The sequence below is a fragment of the Heloderma suspectum genome, chromosome 4 (genome assembly GCF_057233095.1).
Source record: "Heloderma suspectum isolate Gila_16-S chromosome 4, 16-S_ref, whole genome shotgun sequence".
Classification (NCBI taxonomy): Eukaryota; Metazoa; Chordata; class Lepidosauria; order Squamata; family Helodermatidae; genus Heloderma; species Heloderma suspectum.
The window spans coordinates 83606623-83633504 of NC_139461.1; the positions used below are offsets into that span (position 1 = coordinate 83606623).

At 40.7% G+C, this 26882-nt stretch overlaps 1 protein-coding gene across 1 annotated transcript in view; it reads right to left on the reverse strand.

Annotated features, from left to right (window-relative positions):
• The window catches only part of LAMA1 (laminin subunit alpha 1), a 132783-nt gene that overhangs the window by 48789 nt on the left and 57112 nt on the right, over positions 1-26882 (reverse strand). The window contains exons 19-35 of the mRNA XM_084849819.1: positions 23154-23365; positions 21668-21774; positions 18631-18811; positions 17773-17909; positions 14867-15103; positions 13745-13888; positions 12862-13041; positions 10261-10446; positions 9214-9341; positions 7809-7929; positions 7546-7683; positions 6358-6479; positions 5804-5890; positions 4113-4306; positions 2684-2826; positions 817-915; positions 129-240 (exon numbers count right to left, since the gene is read on the reverse strand). Coding sequence (XP_084705945.1) covers positions 129-240; positions 817-915; positions 2684-2826; positions 4113-4306; positions 5804-5890; positions 6358-6479; positions 7546-7683; positions 7809-7929; positions 9214-9341; positions 10261-10446; positions 12862-13041; positions 13745-13888; positions 14867-15103; positions 17773-17909; positions 18631-18811; positions 21668-21774; positions 23154-23365 — 2528 coding nt within the window. The remainder of the gene's footprint in view (positions 1-128; positions 241-816; positions 916-2683; positions 2827-4112; positions 4307-5803; positions 5891-6357; positions 6480-7545; positions 7684-7808; positions 7930-9213; positions 9342-10260; positions 10447-12861; positions 13042-13744; positions 13889-14866; positions 15104-17772; positions 17910-18630; positions 18812-21667; positions 21775-23153; positions 23366-26882) is intronic.

Below are 26882 nucleotides of genomic sequence, written 5' to 3' on the forward strand. Positions count from 1 at the left end.
GGATTTTTTACTACTTTGTACAAATACAGCAAAAACAGTTTTTCTGTATAACATCTTTTAGAGACGAATAAATCATTATTCTGATTCCAAAAATATAACTGCCCATAGTTTACCACCAAGCATGTTACCTTTAATCGTTTCCTTTAGTGTGTTGATGAATATAGCCAATGCTCGACTCTTGCTCAAATTCCTTTGCGTAGCATTATTGAGATGCTCTCCTCTTTCTAATATTCTAGTTAACTAGCATAAAAGCAAAAGGAAATTTTATTTAAGTTGCTGGTTAAGTAGTGGCTTTAATAGCTATACCAAATAATGAAGGATATGTCTATAATTTACACTGAATCATAAAGGAAACTAATATTACTTTGTGAAACTAGTTTAATTTTCTTCTTATTTTTTTCTTATTAGTCTATCAAGCAGATCCTTCAGGAAGAGTAAAATACCTGTATAAGAAGTTTCAACGCTATAACTACAGGACTTTGTGAGTCCTAACAGAATTAAATTCTTTATAATTTTCAAGTGTTTAAAAGCAGTATTATTTAAAGACATATCAGGTAATGACAACATACTAAATCTATGTTGGAAAATATCTAGCAATGGCAGAACTGTTTTATGTAATGGAACTTTTAAAATAAATACTAAACTTAGGCTACTATTATCGTTTCCATAGTCTAGCAACCACAATTAAATGTATTGGTTTTGATTGATCATCTAACTTTGGGAAATTCTCTAGGTAAACCTCTGTATTTATTTTCCTAATATGTCTTCTGTGGTATCTGTAAATTTAAACTGGAAATTAAAAGGAAAGACTCCTACCTCTTTGTTCAGCTTGTTTGTATCATCTAACAGTGTTACAAGATGGTCATTCATAATATCCATTGAGTAGGAAGGTTCTTCTTTAGCCCTGAAAGACCCCTAGAAGTAACAGTATGTATTTAAATACCTTCAGCTAAGGGTTCATGGCTAGAGAGGCAGTGTAGTGTAGTGGTTAAAATGTTGGACTGAGACTCTGTTTATCCAGACTCTAGTCCCCACTCAACCATGAAGCTCACTGGGTGACTTTGGACCAGTCACTGACTCTCAGCCTAACCTACCTCACAGGACTATTGTGAAGATAAAATGGAGAAGAGGAGGGCCATGTAAGCCACCTTGGGTTTCTTGCAGGAGGAAAAAAGGTGGAATATAAATGTAAAAATAAATAAATAAATAAATAAATAAATAAATAAGAAGCTGCCTTACACAGAGTCAGCCCATTGGTCCATCTAGCTCAGCTATTGTCTACCCTGACTGGCAGTGGATCGCCAAGGTTTCAGATACCCCCATGGGGAGATGCCAGGGGTTGAGCCTGGGGCTTTGAGCATGCAAAGCATGTGCTCTACCGCTGAGCTATGACTTTTCCTCTAAACATCTCTCACCATGAATTTGAATATCGGTAACTACTTTAAGAGCCCATTTCCTCTCATAATATCCCCGGTGCATTCCAGAATGCCTATATGATAACAAAACACAAGCACCATTGGAAGCTATTTAAGAATATTAAAATATACTTATTGTTTACTGACCAAGTCAAACAATCTATCATTAAATATTTGGCATGTGGAACTATTATTAAAATGAAAAGTAAATTGGTCTCTAGCCAAGTGCAAGATTTTAATTCAATCAAGATGTTTATGTGGCATCATAAACATAAACAATATTAAGTTACAGCCTTCGTTCTGAATTCAAATCTGGATGTCATTTATAAATGAAAAAATATGTTTGTAATAACATTTCACAGTGTGTTTAAACATCTAGCCATGTATATATCACCCCCTTTCAAAAGATAATCTTATTTTAAATTGCTTTGAGATTATTATATATAGAAAAGTTACTCATATGTTTAATAAATAATAAAGCTAGCTAGATGGAGCATTTTAATGTTTCCTCAACTAAGACTGAGTATAGATTGAACGTAAAATAAACAGCAGCACAGAATGCCATATACGAGGGTCACTTTTAATATTCTATATAGGAGGGAAGCCCAAGTGACTCATATAAAGCGGGGAGACACGCATATGTTCTATGGGGAAATGGCTGCACTTATATATACTCTCTCCATTTCATTTGGTAATTCAGGGAATCTTTGAATAGAATCTTCGGTCACAGAAACTTCCTTGACTTAACTACACTAGTCCAATGAACAAGAAAACGCTGCAGGCAGATATCATCAGCCTGTATGGCTATAGAAACTGCTTATAATAAATGGAACTTACTAGCTAGGTATGCTGAATGGGGTTGTTCAGCAAAACTATTCATGATTTGAACCAGACTTTTGGCACAGGAGACAGAGTTGGATCCTGGCTTAGTCACACTTAGAGTAGACCTACTGTAATCCATTGGACTTAATTTAGTCAGACTTTGAATAGACACTTTGAAATCAAGTTAGTCGATTTCAATTAATCTAGCTTAATTTCAATGAATCTAACTTAAATACGACTAAGTCTGGATTCAACACATAACGTATTTCCATTATTTCTTACTATTTTTGTTTATTTATATGGTTATCATTTATATCATGCCTCTTTGATCCAACTAGGGTGCTCAGATCAGCTTAAAGATACAATACAAACACTACAATGATAAAGTAGAACAAAAAACACTACTCATACAGCAAGGCAACACAAAAAGTAAACAGTAAAAGTACCTTTAACTGTTTTGTTACATTTTCCAAGTCTGAAAGTATCCCATATGGTGCCAGGATAGCACCAGTGAGGTTTACTAAAAGCATGGCTTCATCAAGTTTATCCAAATCATTTAACAATAGTCCTGTGCAGTCATCATCACATGCTGAAGAAACCATTTCAAAAATATTAGTTTCAGTTTAATAAACATATTTGCATAGATATGTGCATTAACCTACAAATACTGCTAATTCTAAAAAAAGGAGGGAGTGAAGTAGCCAGAAAGTTTAAAAAAAAAAAAAAAAGGCAAGAAGAGAGATGACCCTCAAGCTGGCACCCAAAGAATGATTTATTGGCAAGATGTAAAAGAACTAATGAATTTTGGTAAGAATTTTTTTCCTAGCAGCTTAAGTTCTTATGTCTTTATCCAGATACATTTTATCCAGGGAAAAAGCAGCAAAGAGCCCACAAATCATAAAAGAAACATGCACACACACACAACAAGCATTTTTTATCCAAACAAAATCCACAAAAGATTGCATCATCTTCATAAAGATATCCAAACAAAACAATATCCTCCAAAGTAATACATGTTCATACTCAAAAAGCCCTTATAGTAGAGGTGGCAAATCATACTCCTATTCTATACATATTTACTGGAAAGTAAGTCCTATTGATCCAGTAGAACTTACTTCTGAGTAAGTGTGCTTAGGACTGCAACCTTATGGAATAGTGATGATGTCGGGAGTGGGTCAGGATTTCTTGGTCTCCAATTGGTATCTGGCCCCACTCATTCAGCAGGGACATTTTGTATCTGGTTTTCTGTGTTGGGTGGGATGATGGTGATCTGGGCATGGAAGAACTTTCTGTAGTTCTGTTGTCATGGACAGATCACTACCTGGTGGGGTTTAAACTTACTGGGACTCAGAGGCTCTCCAGCGGGAGAGGACCTATTAAGATGCCCCAGGAAGCTGATGGATCCAGATGGTTTTCCTTGGTTCTGCCACCATCGGAGGCACGCTTAGTAGGGAACAAGAGATGGACTTCTCGGTGGCTGTTCCCAAGGCTCTAGAATTCCCTGCCGAAGGAGAATAGATTGGTTCCCTCTGTGTTGTCTTTCCGCCAGCAGGCAGGCCTTTGGCATGTAAGCTAGTCTGTTGCTGAAGGGGACTTTAATTGGCTGGGAGCTGTTTATTTCTTTCATTGCTGCATTTTTAATTGTGTTATAATGGATATATTTTATGTTATATTTTAATTGATATTTTGTTTTTAATCTGTATTTTAATTATTGTTAGCTGCCTTGAGCATGATTTTTGGTGGAAAGGTAGGATATAAATTAAATTAACAACAACTGTACCTAAGTACTGTAAAAAACCAAAAACAAAAAACACTTGCCCATTCCCATCCTGTACAACCCTTTAAAAAATACAGACGAAACAAAATGGCACTCACATGCACATTCATTTCCCACAAGAATGTGCCTTGATTCACACTCATCACACAGCTGTCCTGTTACACCTTGCTTACAGACACATTGCCCCGAGATACGATGACAGCGACTGTGGACAGAGCCGCTTGGGCTGCACTGACACAGCTGGCAGGTGCCACCAGGTGCTTTAGGATCTCCATAGTAACTTGGAGAACATCTACATAGAAACAAAAGAAAATTAGCATTTCTTGAATGTTTAGTTCTGGAACATTGAGATATGGCAGTGGTGGGGAACCATACTGACTCTGAGGGCTGGATTGCCCCCACCTCAGGTCCCCCTATGGACCAGATGACATTATGGGCAGGATCCCGCATGTGACATCAGGGGTAGGGGCCCACCCCATGATGCCATTGGGTCTGCCCTCAGCCCCAGTTGGAGTTCTTCCAGTTGGCACTTTGGCCGGGGAGCCGCCTTTGCTTGTCCTTTGCCTTCCCCATGCAGGGGATGTGAAGGACAACTGAAACACATCCAACTGGAACAGCACTTGGGAAGGGGAACTGTGCAGAAAGTAAGGGGAATCCCCTTTTTATCTCCAGTCACAGACCAGAGATAACAAGGAGACTCCTCTCTTCACTTCCTCCCAAAGTCCCTAGTAGCCTCTAGGACAGGGGTGGATACAAGGCTCACAGTGGGCCCAAGTCTCCCCAGCCTGGATGGAGAACCTCCATGAGCCAAAGGTTCCCTATCCCTAATATATGGAGGAAATGGCTCTTGTCCAACCAATCCTGAACACAGCACCACTAATGGGCTCTCCTTTCCTTTGGTCGGCATACACTAGAACAAACGAAGCCTGTTCTGCAGAAGCTGGAAAGGAATTCAGAGAAATCGCAGGCACTGTATCATGATTTCCCCACAGGCAGAATCCTCTTTAAAGTGTTCCATACTGGTATTGTACTGTTAACCATGATATGCCATTATTGGCCCCAGGCCTGTAACCAAGTCACCTGTAGTGTTAGAGGGGCCTAGAGATCCATAATGCTTTGCTTAGGTTCATTATTGGTGCAATTTCAATAGCGCGACGTCAGCACATTCCATGCTAACGAAGGCTAGTATCTTATCAGGGCCTAGGATGTGCCTGAGAAGTGAAGCTATGTTTATGCTGAGCTAGAGGTGGCTGTGCTGGGAAAGTTCTGATTGTTTTCCTTCTGAACAAGCACTAATTAACACTTGCTGCTGTCATGCTGCCTCACTGCTGTCATGAACGGTATAAAATCCATTTTACCCCATGGCTCTGGGTTCAGAGAAGCTGTCTGATCCAACCATTGGGTACACCTGTGTGCTGTAAGTTACTCAATAAAGTACTCCTTGTAAGCAAACCTGGATCTGATTTAACACTATCTTGGCACCTCTAAATTAAGAGGCTTACTGCAGGGGCAATACAGCCAAGCAACAAGGGCTTGTCTGAGTAGCAGTGGAGAAGCCCAGTGAATGCCCCTTTAAAAATCTGGTTCATTTCTTAGTTTTTAAGCGTCCACATGTTATTATGAAAGACTCGAACAAAACAAACAACATCCTTCAACGTGATAACCCTGCTCCCTATCACATCTATTATATCCATGTAATGTGTTTAGATTTCATTATACATTCACCACTCTACATACCAAGTAAATAGTGAATTTGTTGCAAACCTCTTAATGGTTCTTTGTATCTCACCTTTCACAGTATTGGCCTTCATATCCGGTGATACAAGCATTGCAGAGGAAATCATTAACACCTTTCATAATGCATGTGGCACTAAAGCTTGAAGAAAGAAAAGGATGAAGAAATTTTAAAGAGAACTCGTATATCCCAATGAAAAAGTCTCCTTCACACAAATAACTGGCATTTAATGTTCTCTCTGACATACTAGTTTTCAGTGTGGAAGGATGTTTATGCAATGCTGCTGCATGAAAAGCTACCGTCTAGGAAAAGATTTAACATTTGATTCTACTGACTGTACAAACTGGCCCTCAGCTGGATATAGGCACAATCCACAATGTACATGCACTGGTACAATCTTGGTGTAGCCACTGGGTTAGCCATTTCACCATATATTTAAACTCTGATACTGAGCCTGATAACAGAATAATTCTTTTTGCCCCAGGGATGTAAAAAGACGTACATTACAAACAATGGACAACAGCCTCCATCACTGCTTTAGTACTACTGGGCAACAGTAAGTATAAGAATAGTAATTATTGAAGACATCCAAGTTAATTTTTACTTACCTCCCAGGGTTCATTCTTGGACATGCACACAGAGAACAATCATTGACAGATCCAGTCACTTTGCCGTAATAGCCTGGAGCACAAACACTGCAGTGTTCACCAGCTGTATTGTCTCTGCAGTCCTAGTAGGCAATAATACAGGAATTTTAAAATGGAAGCAAGCCCCCAAAAATATAATAATTTTTTAAAAGGCAAAATCAAAAACCTCTCCAGCCAATGGGCAGTATCGAACACTGCTGCTCTGTTTATGCTGTTGGTGAACTGCTAGCATAAGCAACCTCTAGCACTACGTCAACAGTGTAAGGTGGTGGAACGAGTTTTCCAGGGAAACTCACTGCACCAGCTTAGGCTATTGGTGTATCACTAGAGGTCACTTATGGTAATGGTTCATCAACAGCATAAGTGGAGCAGCAGTGTTGGATACTGCCCAATAAATATGCAGTGGTATTATTAACAATTCAGACAGCCAAGAGAGGTTGTGTGGCTGACAAAATGGAACATCTTTATTCCTCTGACGTTTATGTGAGAAGAAAAGAGGCTGAAATATAGAAAAGCATTGGAGTATAAAGAACATACAGATGCTAGTGTCCATGGAATAAAAGTTGAGAGCAAGTATGTCCAGTTCCTGTCAAAGGTATTCCAGATAACAGTCCCAATACTCTGGACTCAAGTCAGCCCTACAAGTGATAAACCCATGTTAATTCTAAATCCAGAAATAAAACTTTAGTTGATTAGGGCAGCAACACTAAACACATTTACTAGAAAGCTCTTATGAATTCAGAGGGACTTACTCTCTGTAAAATGCACTTGTGCCCGAGTTTGCTTGTTTTCCTCTTACGTCCTCATCCCCCTTTCCTTGTGTGATGTGTCTTTTACATTATAAACCTGCAGGCAGGACCTGTCTTCATTGTTGTTTTTACTGATCTTATGTAAGCCATTCTGGGAGCCTTTTCAGTTGATGAGTAGGGTGCGAATGCTTTAAACAATCAAGCTTACAATTGTACTGCCTGCCCACCAATTAATCTAACTTATACTTGCAGCAAAGTGTAGTATTTGAAATATTATCTCACATTTTCATTTTGGAATTTAATAGGATTTTCATAATCTTTCATTCTTCATTTTTTTTTCTGAGCTGTTAAAAGTTTTGATACTGTGACAAAACAAACCTAGCAATGGTAGTTCACATACCAAACACCTTCCTGTTTCTGGATGACAAGAATCACTGTGGTTGTTGCAGTGGCATGGCAAACACAGTGGAAGTAGCAAGGGGAATACTTTTAGGTTTATATCTCCATGTTTCTCTCTGTAATACCCTGGTGCACAGTCCTACATGTAGGAAAAGAGTGATACATGATTAACAGAACAGAACGGGATCTGCTTGTTAAGAAGGCCTTTTTAGCAACAGTAAGATGTTTTCCTGTAATTAAATCCTTCCCTAAGACATAACGTACCTGACATGAGAGTCCTGCATAACCTGTAGGGCACAGGCATTTCTCAATGTGATGAGCTGTTTCCCTAACCAAAGGTGTATCTTCAGCTTTCATGGCAATTTCCATGGAGACATTTGAAATTCTATGAGATATTTACATAAAATAAAAATAAAAATATAGTGATGTCATTTAGCAAACAGAAACTGCAAAATTGACTTTTTATAATTTTGTAGTCACTGGGCTGGCTTATTATGCAAATATTTTGGCTCAGGCAATGTTTGTACAAACTAAGATGCAGAACTAAATGTTGAAGTTCAGGTTTTGTGTTTCCAGGGCAGTGGCAGAGAATTAAATGTCATGAAGATCTAGAGAAGCCTTCCCCAACTTAGTGCCCTCCAGGTGCTTTGGACTACCTCTACCAGCATTCCTGACACTTGGCCAGCTGGGGCTGATAAGAGTTGAAGGCTAAAAACATCTGGAGGCACCAGGTTGGGGAAAGCTGGTATAGCTCAGGGATGGGGAACATGAAACCCTCCAGATATTGTTGGATTGCAACTACCATCATCCTTCACCACTGGCTATGCTGACTAGGGCTGACTGGAATTGCAGTCTAACATCTGGAGGCCACACATTTTATTTATTTAACTATATTTATATACTGCTCCACATCAAAAGATTTCAGAGTGGTGAACAACAAAGTTAAAAGAATAAAACACTATGTTAAAACAATTAAAACATTTTAAAAGAAACAAATTCTTAATTTAATAAACTGCAGCTGCTCACTCAAGGAAGGACTCTTGAAATAACAATGTCTTCAGGAGGTGCTGAAAGCAACACAACGTTGAAGCCTGCCTAACCTCCAAAGGCAGGGAGTTCCACAGGAAGGGGGCCACCACACTGAAGGATCTTTTCCTCGTGGACTCCAGTCTGGCCATGGGTCTATGTGGAACAACCAGGGACATGCCCTCTGATGACCTCAGTGACTGGGCAGATTGGTAAAGAAGAAGGCGCTCTCTCACCACCCCTGGCCGGGAGACAACCCTGACACCTTCTTGTATATTTATATATATATATATAAATGTGAACCTTGCATGTATTGCTCTCCCTTGTATCAACTATACTGACAATCTCTCAAACATATGTTGATGATACGCATGCAGACCACTGACAAACAATATTTCCTAGAAAATAATATAAGGCTGGGACCAAAGCATGTTGCAAGCATTTCCTCACATGCAATGGAGCTTTCTCAGTTTCCACTTCCAACTTCAAAGTGTCATCACGACTCATGCTGCGTTGAAGGCTGTTCTGGAAGACTCCCTTCGGGAGCTTTTCAGGAGTGTAGACCTTGAGAACCACACATAAGGCCACATTCTTACTATCCATACTTTATAAAAGTTGTCCATACTTTATAAGGCAGTTTTACCTGCTTTGCTGTAATCCTTGACCATATGATGCCTTTATAAGAATGTACTCTACGTTGCTCAGCACTGACATGAAGTCAGAATGTGAGACAGATTCATCAGAAACGGAATTGAAATACTTCCAGGCACTCTATAAAGTAAAGGAAATAAATTCAAAGAAAGTATGTATATCTGTTTGATGGTGTAATTTTGTTTTATTTGGATTTATTGTCCATTAAAACCCTGATTTTATGAGCACAAAAGTACACAAGGATGGCAGAGGATAACAACAAGACACTTCCACACTTGACCAAGCCGGTCAAAAGAGGAAACCAAGGCACTTTCACTGTCATCTTGTCTTCACTTCTACTCTGAGCCTGGCAGGGCAAGTTACTGACTGAGGGGCACACAAATCATGCTGTAGGCCATTCCTGCTTTAAATGGCTGTGCTGTGCCTGAATTTGAAAGACACTGTAGAGAGGTTATTTTCAGAGCAGCCCATACCATGGCTTGGATCCAAAGGTGCTGTTTCACTAGCAAAAAAACTCTTCTGCTTACAGAAGGGCTCTTTCCAACCCAACAGAAGAACACTGCTTGAGAAAAGTGACCCCATATCCTGATAATTTTTGTTGCACAAGCCATTTTCAAGTCCTTTTTATAGCCCACTAGAGTTTATATATTTCAACCCATGCCTTACTTATGCAGCGTGCACTGCAAGAAGTCTGTCACTAGTGCTTGTGCTAGAGTTCACTGAACAGCACTAATACATTTTCTTCTACTGATGGTTCTTTGGATCCAATACTATAATTCTATATGGGGTTTTCATCCACCCCATCTAAATGTTTCTAACAAGCAAAAAGCCTTGATCTAGGATTAGCATGTTTCCACAATACATATGAAATTTTAATATGCACCTTAGGACTGCTTCCCAGATTACCTCTGTGTGAGACGGTGCTATCATACAGGATAGATTCATGTTGCATGAGGTAAATGGTCCCCAAACATACATTCAGTAAGGGCTTCTTGCTGGAAAAGCCTCTACTCGTTTAACTGAAATATTTTTTTCTCACCTCCATCATTACTATTTCTGCATCTTGTCTTACTCCATTTTCTGGGGCAGGAATGTCCACATAGATGACCTGTTTACTAGTGCCACCCCCCTTCATCAGGATTTGCGGTTCAAGGTTTGAGGTTCCAATGCCATCCAAAGCATAAAAGGCTGCTGAATACTTCAATTTTCCACCGTAGGCCATGAGCTGTATGGATAATTAATTATTACACATAGGTTTCACAGATATTTCCTGGAGAATTTCCACTAAAATCTAGATTAGGAGGTGTCAGCGGCTACACTGAAACTCAGCAACAGGCCATATTTCCCCCCCCTTACTTCTTCGAAACCTGATTTCCAGATATTACCTTTGTTTTGATGAATTTCACATATTGTCTGTGTTTGTAAGTCATGCTAAACCCTGGTTTAGCATGGCATGATCAAGCAGCACGCTCAAGCAGAAATGAGCTGCAGTGTGGCTTGGCTTGCATTGTCCCCCTTTCCTCTCTCTTTCCCCTGTGTGCCTGACAGGAGTTCAGAAGCTTTCACTTGGACTTGTAGTTAACTACAGCTTCCTGTGCTGTCTGAACCAGCAACTGTGATTAACATTACCTATAGTTAATTTAAAGAAGCCAGCTTCAGAAAACACAGTTTGAAGTTGGGTTGTTTGAAACTAACCATAGTTTCAATCATGTTAACTACAGATTGCTGATCTGGACAACATAACAAACTGTGGTTAAGGGAAAGCAAAAGTTTCTGAACGTCTCCTTCAGGCTGTATGGAAGGAGGAGAGAAGAGGGAGGAGCAGGAGAACTCAAGGCTCACTGGGTTTGTTCCTGTTCATACATGGAGCAATGAACTATGGTTTAGAGTAGCAGCAGGCAATCCAGTGCCCTCCGGATGTGTTGTACTACAACTCCTATAATCCCAACCACTGACCATACTGGTTGTGGTTGATAGGAATTATAGTCCAAAGCATCAGGAGGGCACCAGGTTGCCTACCCTTGGTTTAGCATGACATGTGAACATGGCCACTATCAGTTAAGGTAAGATTTCCAAGAGCTGAAATTGCTAGATGATAGCAAAAATACTTCACAGGACAGGTGTTTTACAAATTAATTTAAATAATGCTTACATAATCTGGTACTCTAGTTCAAGACACAACTCCTTGCAAGACTTCAACCCCTTTAACTTAGGAAGAGTACTGCTAAATCAGACCATTAAGGCCCATCAAATCCAGCATCTTTCTTTCCATCCCAGTCAAATATTTGCTTTCAAGAAGCCCACAAGCAGGTGTGAACACATCAGCCCTCTTCCACGGTTGCTCCTCATAATTCTCATTTGGCCATCAAGCTAACAGTCAATGATAAATCTCTCCTCCATGAATTCGTCTAATCCCCTTTTAAAGCTATCTAAGGTAGTGGCCATCACCACACTGTATAGCAGCGCATTCCATAAATTATTCATTGTGTGAAAAAGTAGGAGCACTGCCAGTTTTGAGGGGACCCTGGCCAGGTGCCCTCCAGCAGACCTCCACACTGGCCTGACTGCTTCCCATTTTCTCCTCCCATTGCTGTCACAGTCTCTTCCCCATCCCTTACTGCTGCAGTTTCAGTCCCTCCATGTCCTTGCTACCGCCTTGTCTCCCTGCTTGCCAGCAACCCATGCTCTCCTCTAGGGCCTGGGTCAGTAAGCCTGCTGCCAATTTGATAACACCACTGGCAGGAAGCAGGAAGCTCCTTTCCCACTTCCTCACAGCTCTGTTTGCAAAATGGGCAGCAGCTGGCTGCCTGGACTGCTGCTACCAAAATTTCGGCAAAACCACCACTTGGAGCCACACATTGTTTTTTCATTCGTTCTTTAATATCCAAGTGGTGATTTTACACAGATCAGCAGCAGTACAGGTGGCCACCCTAGGATCAATCCAAAGCCAAGGATGAGCAGAAAGCCAAGCCACTTCATTTGGGGGTTCCACCGAGGGTGGGGGCTGTGTGGCCCCAGATACGGTGGTCATATGTCCTACTTTACAGAGGTTTGAAGGGCTGTCCAGTCCAAGTCCAGATTAAAGAAAACCATAAGAAGTAAGAGCAGCAGGGGCCTCGATGTTGCCCATCAAAAGATAGTACCTAGACAGCAGACTGAGCAGGTCAGCTGATCAGTCTTCCCCACTATGGTGAGATAGAGTGTATTTCTATTTACATTATAATCATTATTTCTAAACTTGCATCTCTACTGATAAATGAACATGTGCAAATTTTATGCAAATCTGTTCCCTCTTTTTTGGTGATGCATTTCCTCTTTTTTGGTGATGTATGGCCACCCTAGCCTAAGACTTGGACCCCAGTGCCACACCTAGCTGCATCACTTGTTCACTCAATTAGCAAGCTTCATTAAATCTTTCATAGTTCTGGTCTACTGTTCAGCTTCAAACACAGTAATATAAAGCATTTCAATAGCTTTGCTTTGAACATATGCTTAGAACTATAAGGTGAATGAATGCACTTATTCAAAATATCAGCAATTATTTCCATTTCTCTTTGGAATTCTTAGATGGTGAGTCGAAGACCCACCCCCAGAAAATATAGAAACAGTAAATAACTCTCACAGTAATTCAGATGTTTACCTGGTCTCCCTGAAATTGATCTGGTAGTTTCCAGTAATATGGCTCTGTGTTCAAGTGTTGTCGGACTGTTGTGGCATCCATTAAGGTGTCAGGAAATTGGGAAAAAACACCTGCACTGGTTCCAGTAAGGTTACTGTGAGAAACCACATACAAACCAGCCTGCTGTGGAGCCAGGGTTACCTGCAATGTCAAACTAATAGGTCATTCCGCTTTCTAAAATATACTAGATGCTACTTCAACTTAACCAAGATTTTAAATAACCTGCTTTGAAGTAACAAAATTGTATACGTGTCATTTTGATATTGGAGAGGGAATTTTATTAAAACGTGTTCTAGTCCTGTATTAATGTATATTAGTGTCATAAAGGTGGATGGCAGCCTATTTATGCATGATTTTCTTTCTCTTCAAAGTTTGCCTCTACCTTTGCCGTATGTATTTCACAGGCCATAACAGGGGAGGTGGGATGGGGAGGAAGTCTTCAAGCATGATCCTTATTATATAAAAAGGTGTGGTAGAGCTTCTGATGCTGTTCTAGGGCTACTACAGTTCAATACAATGTAAACTTCACTTCATTCATCAATAGGGTCAGAAAAAAAAATTATTTATTATAAAGGTTTGTACCCCATTCTACAATAAAACAATCCCCAGAGCAGCTTACAACAGATTATAACAATATGATACTAAGCAACTAACTCTGCTCTTGGTAGTGGGGCAGCCAACAGAGATGCCAGGGGTCCATGGTGTTAAAGACTCTTCCCAGCTCTCTGGTGTTCTTGCCACCACTGTTTCTGTCTAATGAAGCCGCTTGCAGATCAAATTGTGACAAAACAAGGTGGAAATATAATGGAAAACTAAACAGAGAAGACTAAACTGCTTCACTAACCGGAATTCTGACATAATCTTCTACTTCTGAACAAAACTCCGACATCCCAGAACAGAAACATGGAATGCATCCCAAAGGATTAATGGCATGAAGAGCAAAGGTCCCAGTTTTGCATTCACTGCAGTGTAATCCAAACACATTTTCCTGATGAAGAAATAAGATTTTCAGCAGCAGCAGGGGCTTGAATCCTAATCTGAACATATCCAGCTCATGTAATTGCCAGAAAAGTTATCTAGACAACAGTCAAAGATGTATGTACAGAACTTGGTGAGCCATCCAGAGAAGCTCATATCAAGTTCCATGTAGCAATACAAGTTCTAACCAACACAGTGCTGTGCACAAGTAATTCTTCCATTACTGTTTGCTACCCCGATTGCTTGATCAAAGCACCAATCCTGGGTATACCTGGACTCATCCTAGTCCTAAATCTGCTCTTGAATATAGCCTCTCTGTAGTGCCCTGGACCTAACTAAGAATCTGCTGTCCTACTTCTGTTTCTAAATCATACCAGTCTCTTCTACTCCTGGCTTTATTCTGGCCTGATGGCGCTTCACCTCTAATTTAACTCTCCAACGTCCTATTTTGATTTAAGAGCTTTCCTACAACTTAAATGCTTCACATACTCAGGCTAAAAGTACATTCCCACCTATGCAGAGAAGCAAAAGTTTACTTTCCACTGAACTGGCAATACAGATAGTACAAAAGTGATGCACCTAAATATTGAAGTTACTGCTGGAATAAACTACTTCTGTTAGAGAACATTTTTGAAAATGCACTCTATGGAACATTCCTCTTTTCTTTCTGTGTACACCACATTTATCCTGTTCCTAAATTAACTTAAACTTGGCTTTGTTGCTGGAGTTGGAAATACCACTCACATGAAGATATCATAGGACTCAGCCACACTATCATTGTTATGCTTTTTTTCTTTTCAGTGCATTGATCTTTTCAGTAAACCTGAGTTGAATTTGTACATGTTGAATCTCCCTTTATTTTACAGTGGCTTTGTGTAATAATGTTTTATCATGAGTAGCTGAGAATTATTATGTATGAGGAAAAGATAAATGTACCAAAAAAAATTAAAAATCGGCAGTTATATCATGTTAGTTCTGAATATTATACCTTGCAGATGCAAACACCAGTTTCCTCTTCACAGTTGCAGATTCCTTGACTTTGGTCACATGTGTCTGCTTTACTCCCACGCAAATCACAGTCACAAGGAACACAATCTGGATAGTCTCTATACCCCAAAGCACACACAGCACAGTCATTTCCTCCAAATCCATTCTTACACTGGCACTGAGCAGTCACCTGGTCACACTGGAGACTGACTGAACCTATATCACTGCAGTTGCAGGCCTGAAAAGAAAATACCCCAGAGATCTGTGGTTTTTGTGAAGTTCCTATAGTTTAGAAAGTAAATTTTGGCAGACTTTAAACATTCATCAGCAAATCACTCTTAAAAAGTAGTTCTGTTTTCTTTACAAACACATTTGAGAAAGATTTATAACCTAAACTATCCGTTCCCAAAAGGCCAGATGACTGCTAAACAGCTAGAGCTGGTCTAATAATAGATATCTCTTACACCATTACAACACCTCTCAAATATGATTATTGTTTTTTAATCATCTAGGGCTGCAACCCTACGGTTCCAGATCTCAAGAGTCATTGGATACTGTGGATCTCCCCCTCCAAGGCTGGAGACAGAGCTCTGACCTTGGGGAAAGAGATCTGATCACAGCTCCTCACTCTATCCTATGACTCCCTTTCCCTGGCCAACCTCGGAACAGAGCACTCCAATCTTGGAGTGCTCCAGAGAGATCATAGGATTGCTCTCTAAATTAAGGTTGCTTGGCTATGGATCAATTTCATTTTTAGGAGAGGAGAGAGGGCACTAACATAAAAATGATAAAAAAAACATTCCAAGGTGCAATGAAAATATTTGGTTTATTAAGCCCAGCACATTTCCAGCAGTGACCCCACTCCCAACCCGGCCTTATCAGGTACACTGTAAAAAACTGAATAACATAACTCCACTGAAATAATGGCAATGATAAGACATTTTTAAAGTATCTCAAAATTATTTTAAAAGTAAATATGAATAAATAAATGTTATAGAATGTGACAAATTGAGCTAATACACTGAATCTAATAAAACAGACAGCCTTCTACATTACCCATGTTCTGTATTTGTTTTGCAAAGTAATGCATTAGAAAAGGTGCTGTGGCTCGTCATGGGTTAAATAACCCACGATAAACCATGGCATGTCCTCTGAATCCAGCCTGTGTCTCTAATCTCACTTGCTTATACAACAAATAATGGCATCAGGCTTCCAATGCACAATTCATTGGCCACTTTGACTTTGATCAGCTACACTGCTGCAAGTTGATAATAAACTGGTTACAATTATTTCAAATACTAAGTTTTAAACCATTTTCTATGTATGTCTTTTTGGTTTATCTATACTATATCTATACTACACCAGTTTAAGTGCCTCTGTTCTCAAAGGAAATACATAAATTGTCATTTAGTGCACAATCTGGCAATTACTTTTTAGTGATTCCTACTCCCCTCCTAGAAGCCCATCTTCCAGGGTTCTCTGAGAAAGGGGTGTGAAGCCAGTTTAAGTCAGTAGTTTGTATAATCTCTTGAAGGTATATAAAAGGTTTCTTTTCACTTAATGAGCAGCTCACAAATTAAAACCATAATACAATATAAAATAATACATTTAATAAAAAAAAATAAATAAAAACAGAGGCAAAACACAATAAAATACATTCTTTCCCTGCCTATCACAATGTACTTTAAAAGCTTTTAAGCTTGCAGGTATACATGTTAGAATAGCATACTAATATCAAATCTCAGTGTTCCCATGTGAAAAAATGTAACTAGCCAAATTGCCCCACAGCCAAGCAATCTTGCATTAGATTATTTATTTATTTATTTTTAAAGGAGAGACACAGTTAAGGTAAAAGTAATATTTGTCAGTGGACCCACTCTAGCTGTTTAGTGGTCATTTTGGTTCACACTGGCCACTTACAGGGGGGCGTGACTTGCTGCAGAGCAAGACAGAGGAATAACTGTTTAGCAGACACCAAGCCCCTTTTAGGCACCGCTTACAGCAATCTTCATCTGCTCTCCTCTGCCTAATCACATCCAGATAGGGGATACAACAAAGAATAAGTGGGTGATATGGTAACATACCGAAACTCACAACCTGCTTGGATACAGCCACTGACAGTTCAGAAGGCTCCAGCAAGGAAGAGAGAACTGACATGGTGAAGAGCCCACCAAAAACTCTGAAGGGTGCAAAACTGACTAATACCCTAGCCATGGAGATTGACATATTCTTTCTTAGTCTACAACGTCGGGCAGATTTAGCAGAAAATTGGACTGCAGCCAAAAATAAGCAGCTCTCCCCTCTACAGTGACAAAACAGGGAAAACATTCAGGGATTTCAAACACTGGCCACTTAGACAATAGATAATTTAGAGCAAAGGGTATAAATCTTTTGAGAATGTGGTTACAAAGAATACAAGACTGTATTTGCCAAATTTTAATTAAAAGAAGGCTGAATTATGGTATTTCCTTCCAAATCACTAGCTGCTCCACAGCCAAAGAAATATCCCAACTCAGGTGAATTCCTTGTTCTCTCAAGGAGAACATATCTGACTAGTAATGCTCCCCATATGGGTCTCACTGATGAAGTTTGACTGATAAAGTGCAGGATATTGCAATATATACTACAGATATGAAACTCTGCTAGATTCTTAGCAAGCTCAGTGGTTAAGTGCAATTTATTATGACCCAATGGCACATTAACGGAGTATTTATTGTTCCAGATGCATCAAAACAGAGAACAACAGGAGGGGAGTTTCTCCTTCCCAGCCTCAACAGAACCAACATATGCTGGAAACAGATCTAATATGTAGCATTTTATAGTGAAAACCCCCACCACAAATTCCATGCGTTCTTTCTAAAACACTTCAGTTTTGCTTTTTTTAAAAGTCCCTAATGAACACATTACCTTGCATCCATTCTTTGGATCAAGACCCCAGAAGTTTTCCTTGCAGAGTTCACATTTTTCTCCTTCAGTATGAGGGGGGCAAATGCATTGACCAGAATCTCTATCACACGCATCATGCGTATGAGCACAGTTACAAGCTATAAGGGGGAGGGAAAAAAAAAAGTGACCTGTTTTGTCACTGCTACTCGACTAAGAGAATGTCTGTACTTAACCCCTGGTGGGCTCCAACAACTCAGATTTATTCACAATGAAATCAGTACCTCACAAACATTTCCTACAGAGCCCCTTCCTATGTCTGAACAGACATAATGAGAAATTGTCCCCCATCCTCCAAGGTACACTACTGCGCCTAGCCATAAGTAAATTGTTCTTGCACGTTAGATGCATCAACCCATCATGCTATTTGGTTGCTCCTTTCTTGCCTATCTATTATCCCATCTTTTTCATCCACTGCTTTTTTCATGTTAGGACAATCAAAGGCCAACTTTATTATGATTAATGCTTTTTTTTTAACCCACACACTACATAAGTCTTAACAGCTAAGTCAACAGTAAAAGCAATTCCATTACCTATGAGCTCCCTCTAGTGCCTATCCCAAATGGCAAAAGGAAATACTGGCACAGGAACCATTCCTTTCAGACCAAGTTCTTATTCAAGCTGTTAAATTAATTGGCTTTCCATTGTAGACAAAACATTATCAGAAATGCTTTGATACCATGTGGCTGAGCAGGTCTTGCAAATATATACTAAACAGGCCCACAACTGACCTTTCCTGTGCTGGAGCACAAAACACTTTGTGAAAAGAAAATTCACACTGAGTAAGAATCTGCCACAGCCAAATTATGGGCTATCACTTACGTATGCAGCCACCATCCTGGAATGCGTAAAAACCATGAGCGCAATTAGTGCACTTCTCCCCGGCCACTCCTGCCACACATTGACATTGTCCTTCATCATCACAGTCCTCCACAACTGAGCCAGCTTTGCTGCAGTTGCAGGGAAGACAGCCAAATCCAGTACTTAGGCCGTAGTATCCAAGCTGTTAGACAGAAAAGAATTTCAGCTACATTTCATAGTTCACTGAAACAAAAATAAGTCTTCCCTTGTTTTCTTTTTCATCACTGTATGCTATCAACTCCTGCTGCTTGGCCTGCATACACATGGCGAAACTCTCTTTACCAGTGCACTGGGAAAGAGTACTCGCTTCACAATTTTCCCACCACATAGAATTGCTGAATGCTGTGGTGTTTATCAGAGAATATTGTGGGGGGGGGGGGAACTACAGTCATTTTAGAACCCCAAAGCGCTTGTTAATATTAGCAAAGTGCTAATACTATCCTCATCAAAGACTGGAAAAACTCCATCATCTGGTTTGTTCAAATGTCAGAGTTCAGAAACTTAAAATGGAGGAGTGGTGGGGAGAGAACTGAAAATCTAGCTACTGTAACATTTTCCTAGCATATAAAAATCTCTTAGGAATACTGACCATTTAATAGCGATACAGTCAAAATAAATTCAAAAAGATGGGATTATATTCAACTACATCATTGCTGAAATAATAAAAGTTAACATAGGCTTTTATGATTACTTGAGTTCTCCCATGTCTCTCCACCTACGTTTTTTGTTTTTTTTCTGGAGCATGATCTCTTCTATCTTGTTCCTAGTTATCTGACTGAAAACAGAAGATGTGATTTCAATAACTGCATAGGTCCAAGATTATAGTGATAAGGACATACTTTAATTATTGTTGTTGTTCAGTTGTTCAGTCATGTCCGACTCTTCGCGACCCCAGGGAACATAGCACGCCAGGCCTTCCTGTCCTGCGCTCTCTCCCGGAGTGTGCTCAAGTTCATATTCATTGCATCGGTGATGCTATCTAGCCATCTCATCCTCTGCCGTCCCCTTCTCCTTTTGCCTTCAGTCTTTCCCAGCATCAGGGTCTTTTCCAGTGACTTTTCTCTTCGCATTAGGTGGCCAAAATATTTGAGCTTCAGCTTCAGTATCTGTCCTTCCAATGAGCACTCAGGGTTGATTTCCTTTAGGATGGACTGATCTGACCTCCTTGCAGTCCAGGGGACTCGTAAGAGTCTTCTCCAGTACCACAGTTCAAAAGCATCAATTCTTCGGCGCTCAGCCTTCCTTATAGTCCAGCTCTCACAGCCATACATTACTACTGGGAAAACCATAGCTTTGATTAGACAGACCTTTGTCGGCAAGGTGATGTCTCTGCTTCTTACTATGCTGTCTAGGTTTGCCATAGCTTTCCTCCCATGGAGCAAGCGTCTTTTAATTTCATGGCTACAGTCACCGTCTGCGGTGATCTTGGAGCCCAAGAAAGTAAAATCTGTCACTGCTTCCATTTCTTCCCTTTCTATATGCCAGGAAGTGATGGGGCCAGATGCCATGATCTTAGTTTTTTTAATGTTGAGTTTCAAACCAGCTTTTGCACTCTCCTCTTTCACCCTCAACAAGAGGCTCTTGAGATCCTCTTCACTTTCTGCCATTAGGGTGGTATCGTCTGCATATCTGAGGTTGTTGATAATTCTCCCGGCAATCTTAATTCCGACCTGTGATTCATCCAACCCGGCGTTTCTCATGATGTACTCTGCATATAAGTTAAATAAGCAGGGTGACAATATACAGCCTTGTCGTACTCCTTTCCCAATTTTGAACCACTCAGTTGTTCCATGTCTGGTTCTTACTGTTGCTTCTTGACCCTCGTACAGGTTTCTCAGGAGACAGATAAGGTCGTCTGGTACTCCCATCACTTTAAGAATTTGCCACAGTTTGTTGTGATCCACACAATCAAAGGCTTTAGCGTAGTCAATGAAGCAGAAATAGACGTTTTTCTGGAATTCTCTTGCTTTCTCCATGATCCAGCAAACGTTGGCGATTTGATCTCTAGTTCCTCTGCCTCTTCGAAACCCAGCTTGTACTTCCGGTAGTTCTCGGTTTGCATACTGCTGAAGCCTAGCTTGTAGGATTTTGAGCATCACCTTGCTGGCATGTGAAATGAGCGCAATTGTGCGGTAGTTTGAACACTCTTTGGCGTTGCCCTTCTTTGGAATTGGAATGTAAACTGACCTTTTCCAGTCTTGTGGCCACTGTTGAGTGTTCCAGATTTGTTGGCATATTGAATGCAGCACTTTAACAGCATCATCTTTTAGGATTTTAAATAGCTCAGCTGGAATACTGTCATCACTTTAATTATTAGAAGTCTCTTTACTTCCCAAACTCCATTCCACCCAAAGGGACAGTATATCTGTTGTTAAAAATTCTAAGTTTTTGTTCTAGTTTTACTTAGAATTATTCTCCTTCATTTTTCTATTGTAATTGTTAATAAAAAATATGAATAAATTACTGATCCCTAATTACTGCAGCAAGACCAACACTAGCAGCCGGAACACCTGTGATGCTGGGAAAGAAGACACTGTCACTTCCCAGCATTTCCTTCTTGCAGCTTCCAGCCTCCTTTGCAAGATAGATGACAGAGCCACCCAGCTGGCTGAGAAGACCCCACCCTCAAGATCTATGAACTGTACTTAAACCAAGCAGCAGTGGCCCACTGGACCACAGCAAGACTAGCAGAAAGAGTTGGCTTTGCTTTTTTGTTTTGATCTGTTAATTTTGATTTCACCTTGTACTACATTATGTCATTGTAACATTTAATCTATGCTATGTTTATTGAGCTGCTGATTTTGCCTTATTTAAATTTTGGATATATTTTGTTAAGAAATCATGTTTTCAGATGTGATGTTGTATTTTGACATTACATTGATGTTTATTGCGAGCTGCTTTGGGCACAGTCCACCACTAAAAAGTATCATATAAATACAACAAACTAGAATGCAACAGTAAAATCATATGTGTTAACATCGGGTTTATTATTACTTACCAAGCACTTACTACATCTTTGTCCCACCACATTTGCTTTGCATTGGCACAGTCCAGTCCCATGATGGCAGATGCTGGAAATAGAGCCGTTCACATGGCACTCACAAGCTTATGTGTAAAAAGCACAAATAGAAAAGCTAAACATTACTGTCTGTGACAAAATACAGAATAGCTATAATGAACTTTTTCTCTACAGAAGATCTAGGATTCTATTTCCCACATTTCTATATTCTTGCTGTCAATATTTTAACTGTATACCTTCAAGCTTCGTTGATAGAAATTTGGGCTAGCCTCATGCATGAGCACAAAGCACATCCACTCAGGAAAGCAGGGCTTGCTGATTTTTCTTTGCAAACGCATACCTTGGTATTGCATCAAATCCTGCTTAGGAGGGTCCATGACCTTCAGTAGCAGCTTTGTGGGAGGCACAAGGAACTGCAGTAAAAGCAGGGACCAGAAAGGACATGCAGAAGTCCATGTGCATTTATTTGTAACCCAGTCTAAATATTTAAAGAATGAAAGCTAAATATCAGAATTCAAAACAGCCTGTGAGCTGTGCCTTGGAGGACAATGAATTACAAAAGCTGCAATTCTATGGTCCCTGGAATCTCCCACTCTGAGGGCGGAGAGATTTGACCCCCCTCAGAACCCCCCTCCTGACCTCCACAGAAACCTCTGCAGCCACTTCTTTCTAACTCTGGAACTCTGACATTGAAGACGGCTGGGCCGCGGGGGGTGGGAATGAGGATGGCAGGAGGTGTACCAGGAAGAACTGGTTCCTAGATATGCCTTCAGAACAGTGGCAGATCTATGCTTGCTCTGGTGCTGGTGTAGACTAATTCCCTCCCATTGAAACCAACAGGAAGGAAGAAAAAATGGTCTAGGGAGGGAGAAAAAAAAATTATGTTCCTCCCTCTTTTCAGTCCTGTTAGTATGAGCCTGGCAGGGCTGTGGATATGACCATTCATCTGCATTCATCAGAATGTTCCTGATGCAGCAAGTAGGACTGCTCTGCCTATGTTGCCCGTCCCTGCTTGAACGACAGACAGAAATCCATTACTAAATTATTTGGAAAATCCCGGAACATTCTTGCCTGATTATTGCAAGCAAGCTAATCCGTACTGAAAAATCCTTTCCATGCCTTTTCAATCTGAAATAAAATCTCTTCTACACTGATTCTAAGACTTCTTTGAACCAAAACGAAAGTACTTGAGCAATGTGTACAAAGAGGTTATGCAAAGCATGACACTAAATCCACATTGCAGCAGACACAAGTCTTTAGTGTTCGGGTGCTTATCTCTTCATGGTATTTGTTGAGCCAGTCATGTTCTCAACCCCAATGTGTGCTATTTTTCAGAAACTACATTAAACATTAAGTAAATTTAATGTAAAGACTAAATAAGTAAAATTACATTAAACAGTAAATAAGGAAATCAATTACACAGTAAACAAATCCGTGGTCGGTTAATTTAACAGTAACAACTCACCACGACAGTCTTTCTTGGTCACTGCATCCCCATAATACCCATTAGCACACCTTTCACAGCGATGCCCCACAGTATTCCCAATGCACTTCAAACACTCTCCTGTGAGTGAGTTGCAGTGGCCATCTTCCATTGGATCTACATTGCCATTGCAATCACAAGGAATACACGATTGTCCCAGCATTAAAGGATCGCCATAGTACCCATTTGCACATCTGTACAAGGAATTGAAAACTGTGTCAGATTATACAGTACTGTAGCCCCACGTTAGTCATATGTGAAGGGCGAAAGTTCATTTGCATGAAGATGCAAAATTAGAGTTCGTGGAGATGCTCCCCTTATGTGAGGATACAATCAATATGGAACTGTCCACTCTAAATTAGAGTAATCTTGAATCACAATACCAGAATTGGTGATCTCTCTAGAGAAATGTTTTATTTCATTTTCCTCCATGATTTGAATACTCTCTAGACCATATTTAACCCCTTGCTACAAGATCTATTACCACTAACACACCACTCTCCAAAACAGGTCCACTTATGTAATTCAAACCAAAAGGACCTACTGAAACAGAAACTGAAGTCATGAACACTAAGTTCAAAATTCGTTTGTACCCTGCCTGACTACTGTGCTTATTTAGCAGGCCTCCAGGAAAGTCTAAGTTGGCTTTGCAAAGATGTTTTTAGATGTCTATACTCTGAAGACCAAACTACATGTTACACTAATCACATGGCATGTAGCTGAGGCTTGTCTTACTTTTTACTCTTGTGTAGCTCATGCAGCCCTGATTTGGATTGGGATCATGGAACTCGAAGAGTGGAGGGTTAAACCTTCTCCTACCCATTTTTTCCTGAAATTCCACCCACCTTCTGTGAGGGGAGTGTGTGGAATTTTGTGAAAAAATGGTGTGTGTTTGGAGGGGGGGTTAACCCTCCGATCCCAAAGCACTATGGTCCTGATCCAAATTGGGGCCACATGCATTTACAGAAGAAGAAAAAGGCAAGCTTTAGCTACACGCTACATGATTAGCGTTACATGTAATTTGGCTCTGATACTACTAATGTGCTGGATTATTCTCCTGCTTGGTTTTATTTTATTCCTTGTTGTTATGTAACCTGAAACTGGTTCTTCATTTGATCTCCCTGATTAGATAATCTTATTAGAGACTAGCTGGGTTTGCACATAACACTAACCCATTGTATGGGTTGTTGAATTTGGGTTTGTCATGTCGTGTGAACCCAGCCACACTAACAAACTGTGGTTTGTTAACCACAAACAACCCAGAACGAGAACCCGCAGTTTCGGATTGTGAAGTCTGGGTTATTTAAACCATGTGTTGTTGCTACGTTTGAACCCTAAACCATGGGTTGTTCATGGGTAGCTTCACCAGTCTACAGAGGTGGTGGGGAAGAGTTGTAAAAACAACCAAAAAAAAGCAGACACTTGATATGCCAGTACTACAACACCACAAAGGCATGTGGGATACAGGGAGGGAGCTGGTAAAGGAGGAAGGAAACAAACAACTCAGGGACTGAGAAAACAAACCAGTTTGTTCAATTATCTCCCAGTTAAACTCTGGATATGGAAACAAACCACGGGCTAGCATTATATGTGAACCAGTTCATTAAAGGCTTGCTTCACAGCCTGGTGTTCTTGTTTGCATCAGATCTGTTCCTGATCCAATATACAAATGACTATGGACCAGGGGCATTGGTTAGTGTCTCCCCACAGAAAAATCCTTCACTTATGACCACGCAACTAAGCATGACAGAATGCCTTGTCAGTCTGTTGGTAGGTTAAGGATACCTAGCACTGACAATTCTCCATTTCAGTGCAGCAGAACATGGGATATTTTTTACCATGGAGCAAACCTAAGGTAGTACTTGTAGATTAATTTCCACGGCAACGACTGTGAAAAACCATACATACTCAACTGTTCCAGATTTTCACTCACTTTAATTCCAGAGGCTAAAACATTAGTTTCTGAGAGCCTAAAATGATCTCTGAAGGCAAAAAAGCACTCTTAGGGCGCAATCCTATCAAGATAGGCGGCCGCCTCCAAACTCAGAGGCGACCACCTATCCAAAGCAAGACAGGAGAGACATGGGGGGGATCGTTCCCTCCGCACTTCTCCTGCCCTGCTATTTTCTGTTAGACAGCCGTTTTCAGCTGTCTAGCCGTGGGGGGCCAACCAAGAGAGGAGGCTGCGTGTACGACACATAGGATATGTCATACACACAGGTCCACTCTCCCCACCACGGAATGTCCCCAGCCCTGCCCCTTTTCAGTTGCTCCTCCAAAAAGGGTAAAAAGGAGGAACCTGGGAACTACAGACCAGTCAGTCTGACATCAATCCCTGGGAAAATTCTGGAGCAGTTGATAAAGCAATCCATCTGGAAGCACCTTGAAAACAATGCAGTGATTACTTGAAGCCAACATGGATTTGTCAAAAACAAGTCCTGCCAGACAAATCTGATCTCATTTTTTGACCAAGTCACCTCCCTTGTGGACCATGGGAATGCTGTAGACATCATATACCTAGACTTCAGCAAAGCTTTCGATAAAGTGCCCCATGATATCCTGATCAGCAAACTAGCTCAACGTGGGCTAGATGAAACAACGATCCGGTGGATCCACAGGTGGCAACAGAATCGGACTCAACGACTGTTTATCAATGAGGCCTTCTCAAACTGGGGAGAGGTAACGAGTGGGGTACCGCAGGGCTCAGTCCTGGGCCCAGTGTTCTTCCAACATTTTTATTAATGACTTGGAGGGGGAGGTGCAGGGAATGCTGATAAAATTTGCAGATGACACCAAATTGGGCGGGATAGCTAATACTTTGGAAGACAGAAACAAAATTCAAAGTGATCTGGATAGACTGGAGTGCTGGGCAGAAAACAACAGAATGACATTTAATAGGGATAAATGCCAAGTTCTGCACCTAGGAAAAAGAAACCAAATGCACAGTTATAAGATGTGGGATACGTGGCTCAACAACACTACCAGCAAGAAGGATCTTGGAATTGTTGGAGATCACAAGCGGAATATGAGCCAACAATATGATGTAGCTGCAAAACAGGCAAATGCTATTTTGGGCTGCATTAATAGAAGCACAGCTTCCAAATCGCATGAAGTACTAGTTCCCCTCTACTCAGCACTGGTTAGGCCTCATCTGGAGTACTGTGTCCAGTTCTGGGCACCACATTTTAAGAAGGATGCAGACAAATTGGAGAGGGTTCAGAGGAGGGCAACAAAGATGATCAGGGGACTGGAAACAAAGCCCTGTGAAGAGAGACTGAAAGAACTGGGCCTGTTTAGCCTTGAGAAGAGAAGACTGAGGGGAGATATGATAGCGCTCTTCAAGTACTTGAAAGGTTGTCCCAGAGAGGAAGGCCAGGATCTCTTCTTGATCATCCCAGAGTGCAGGGCACGGAATAATGGGCTCAAGTGACAGGAAGCCAGATTCTGGCTGAACATCAGGAAAAACTTCCTGACTGTTAGAGCAATATGACAATGGAACCAATTACCTAGGGAGGTGGTGGGCTCTCCCACACTGGAGGCGTTCAAGACGAGGCTGGACAGCCATCTGTCAGGGATGCTCTGACTTGGATTCCTGCATTGAGCAGGGGGTTGGACTCAATGGCCTTATAGGCCCCTTCCAACCCTACTATTCTATGATTCTATGATCCACACTCCTCTTCCGAGCGTGGAGGATAGGGCTTGTCCACACTG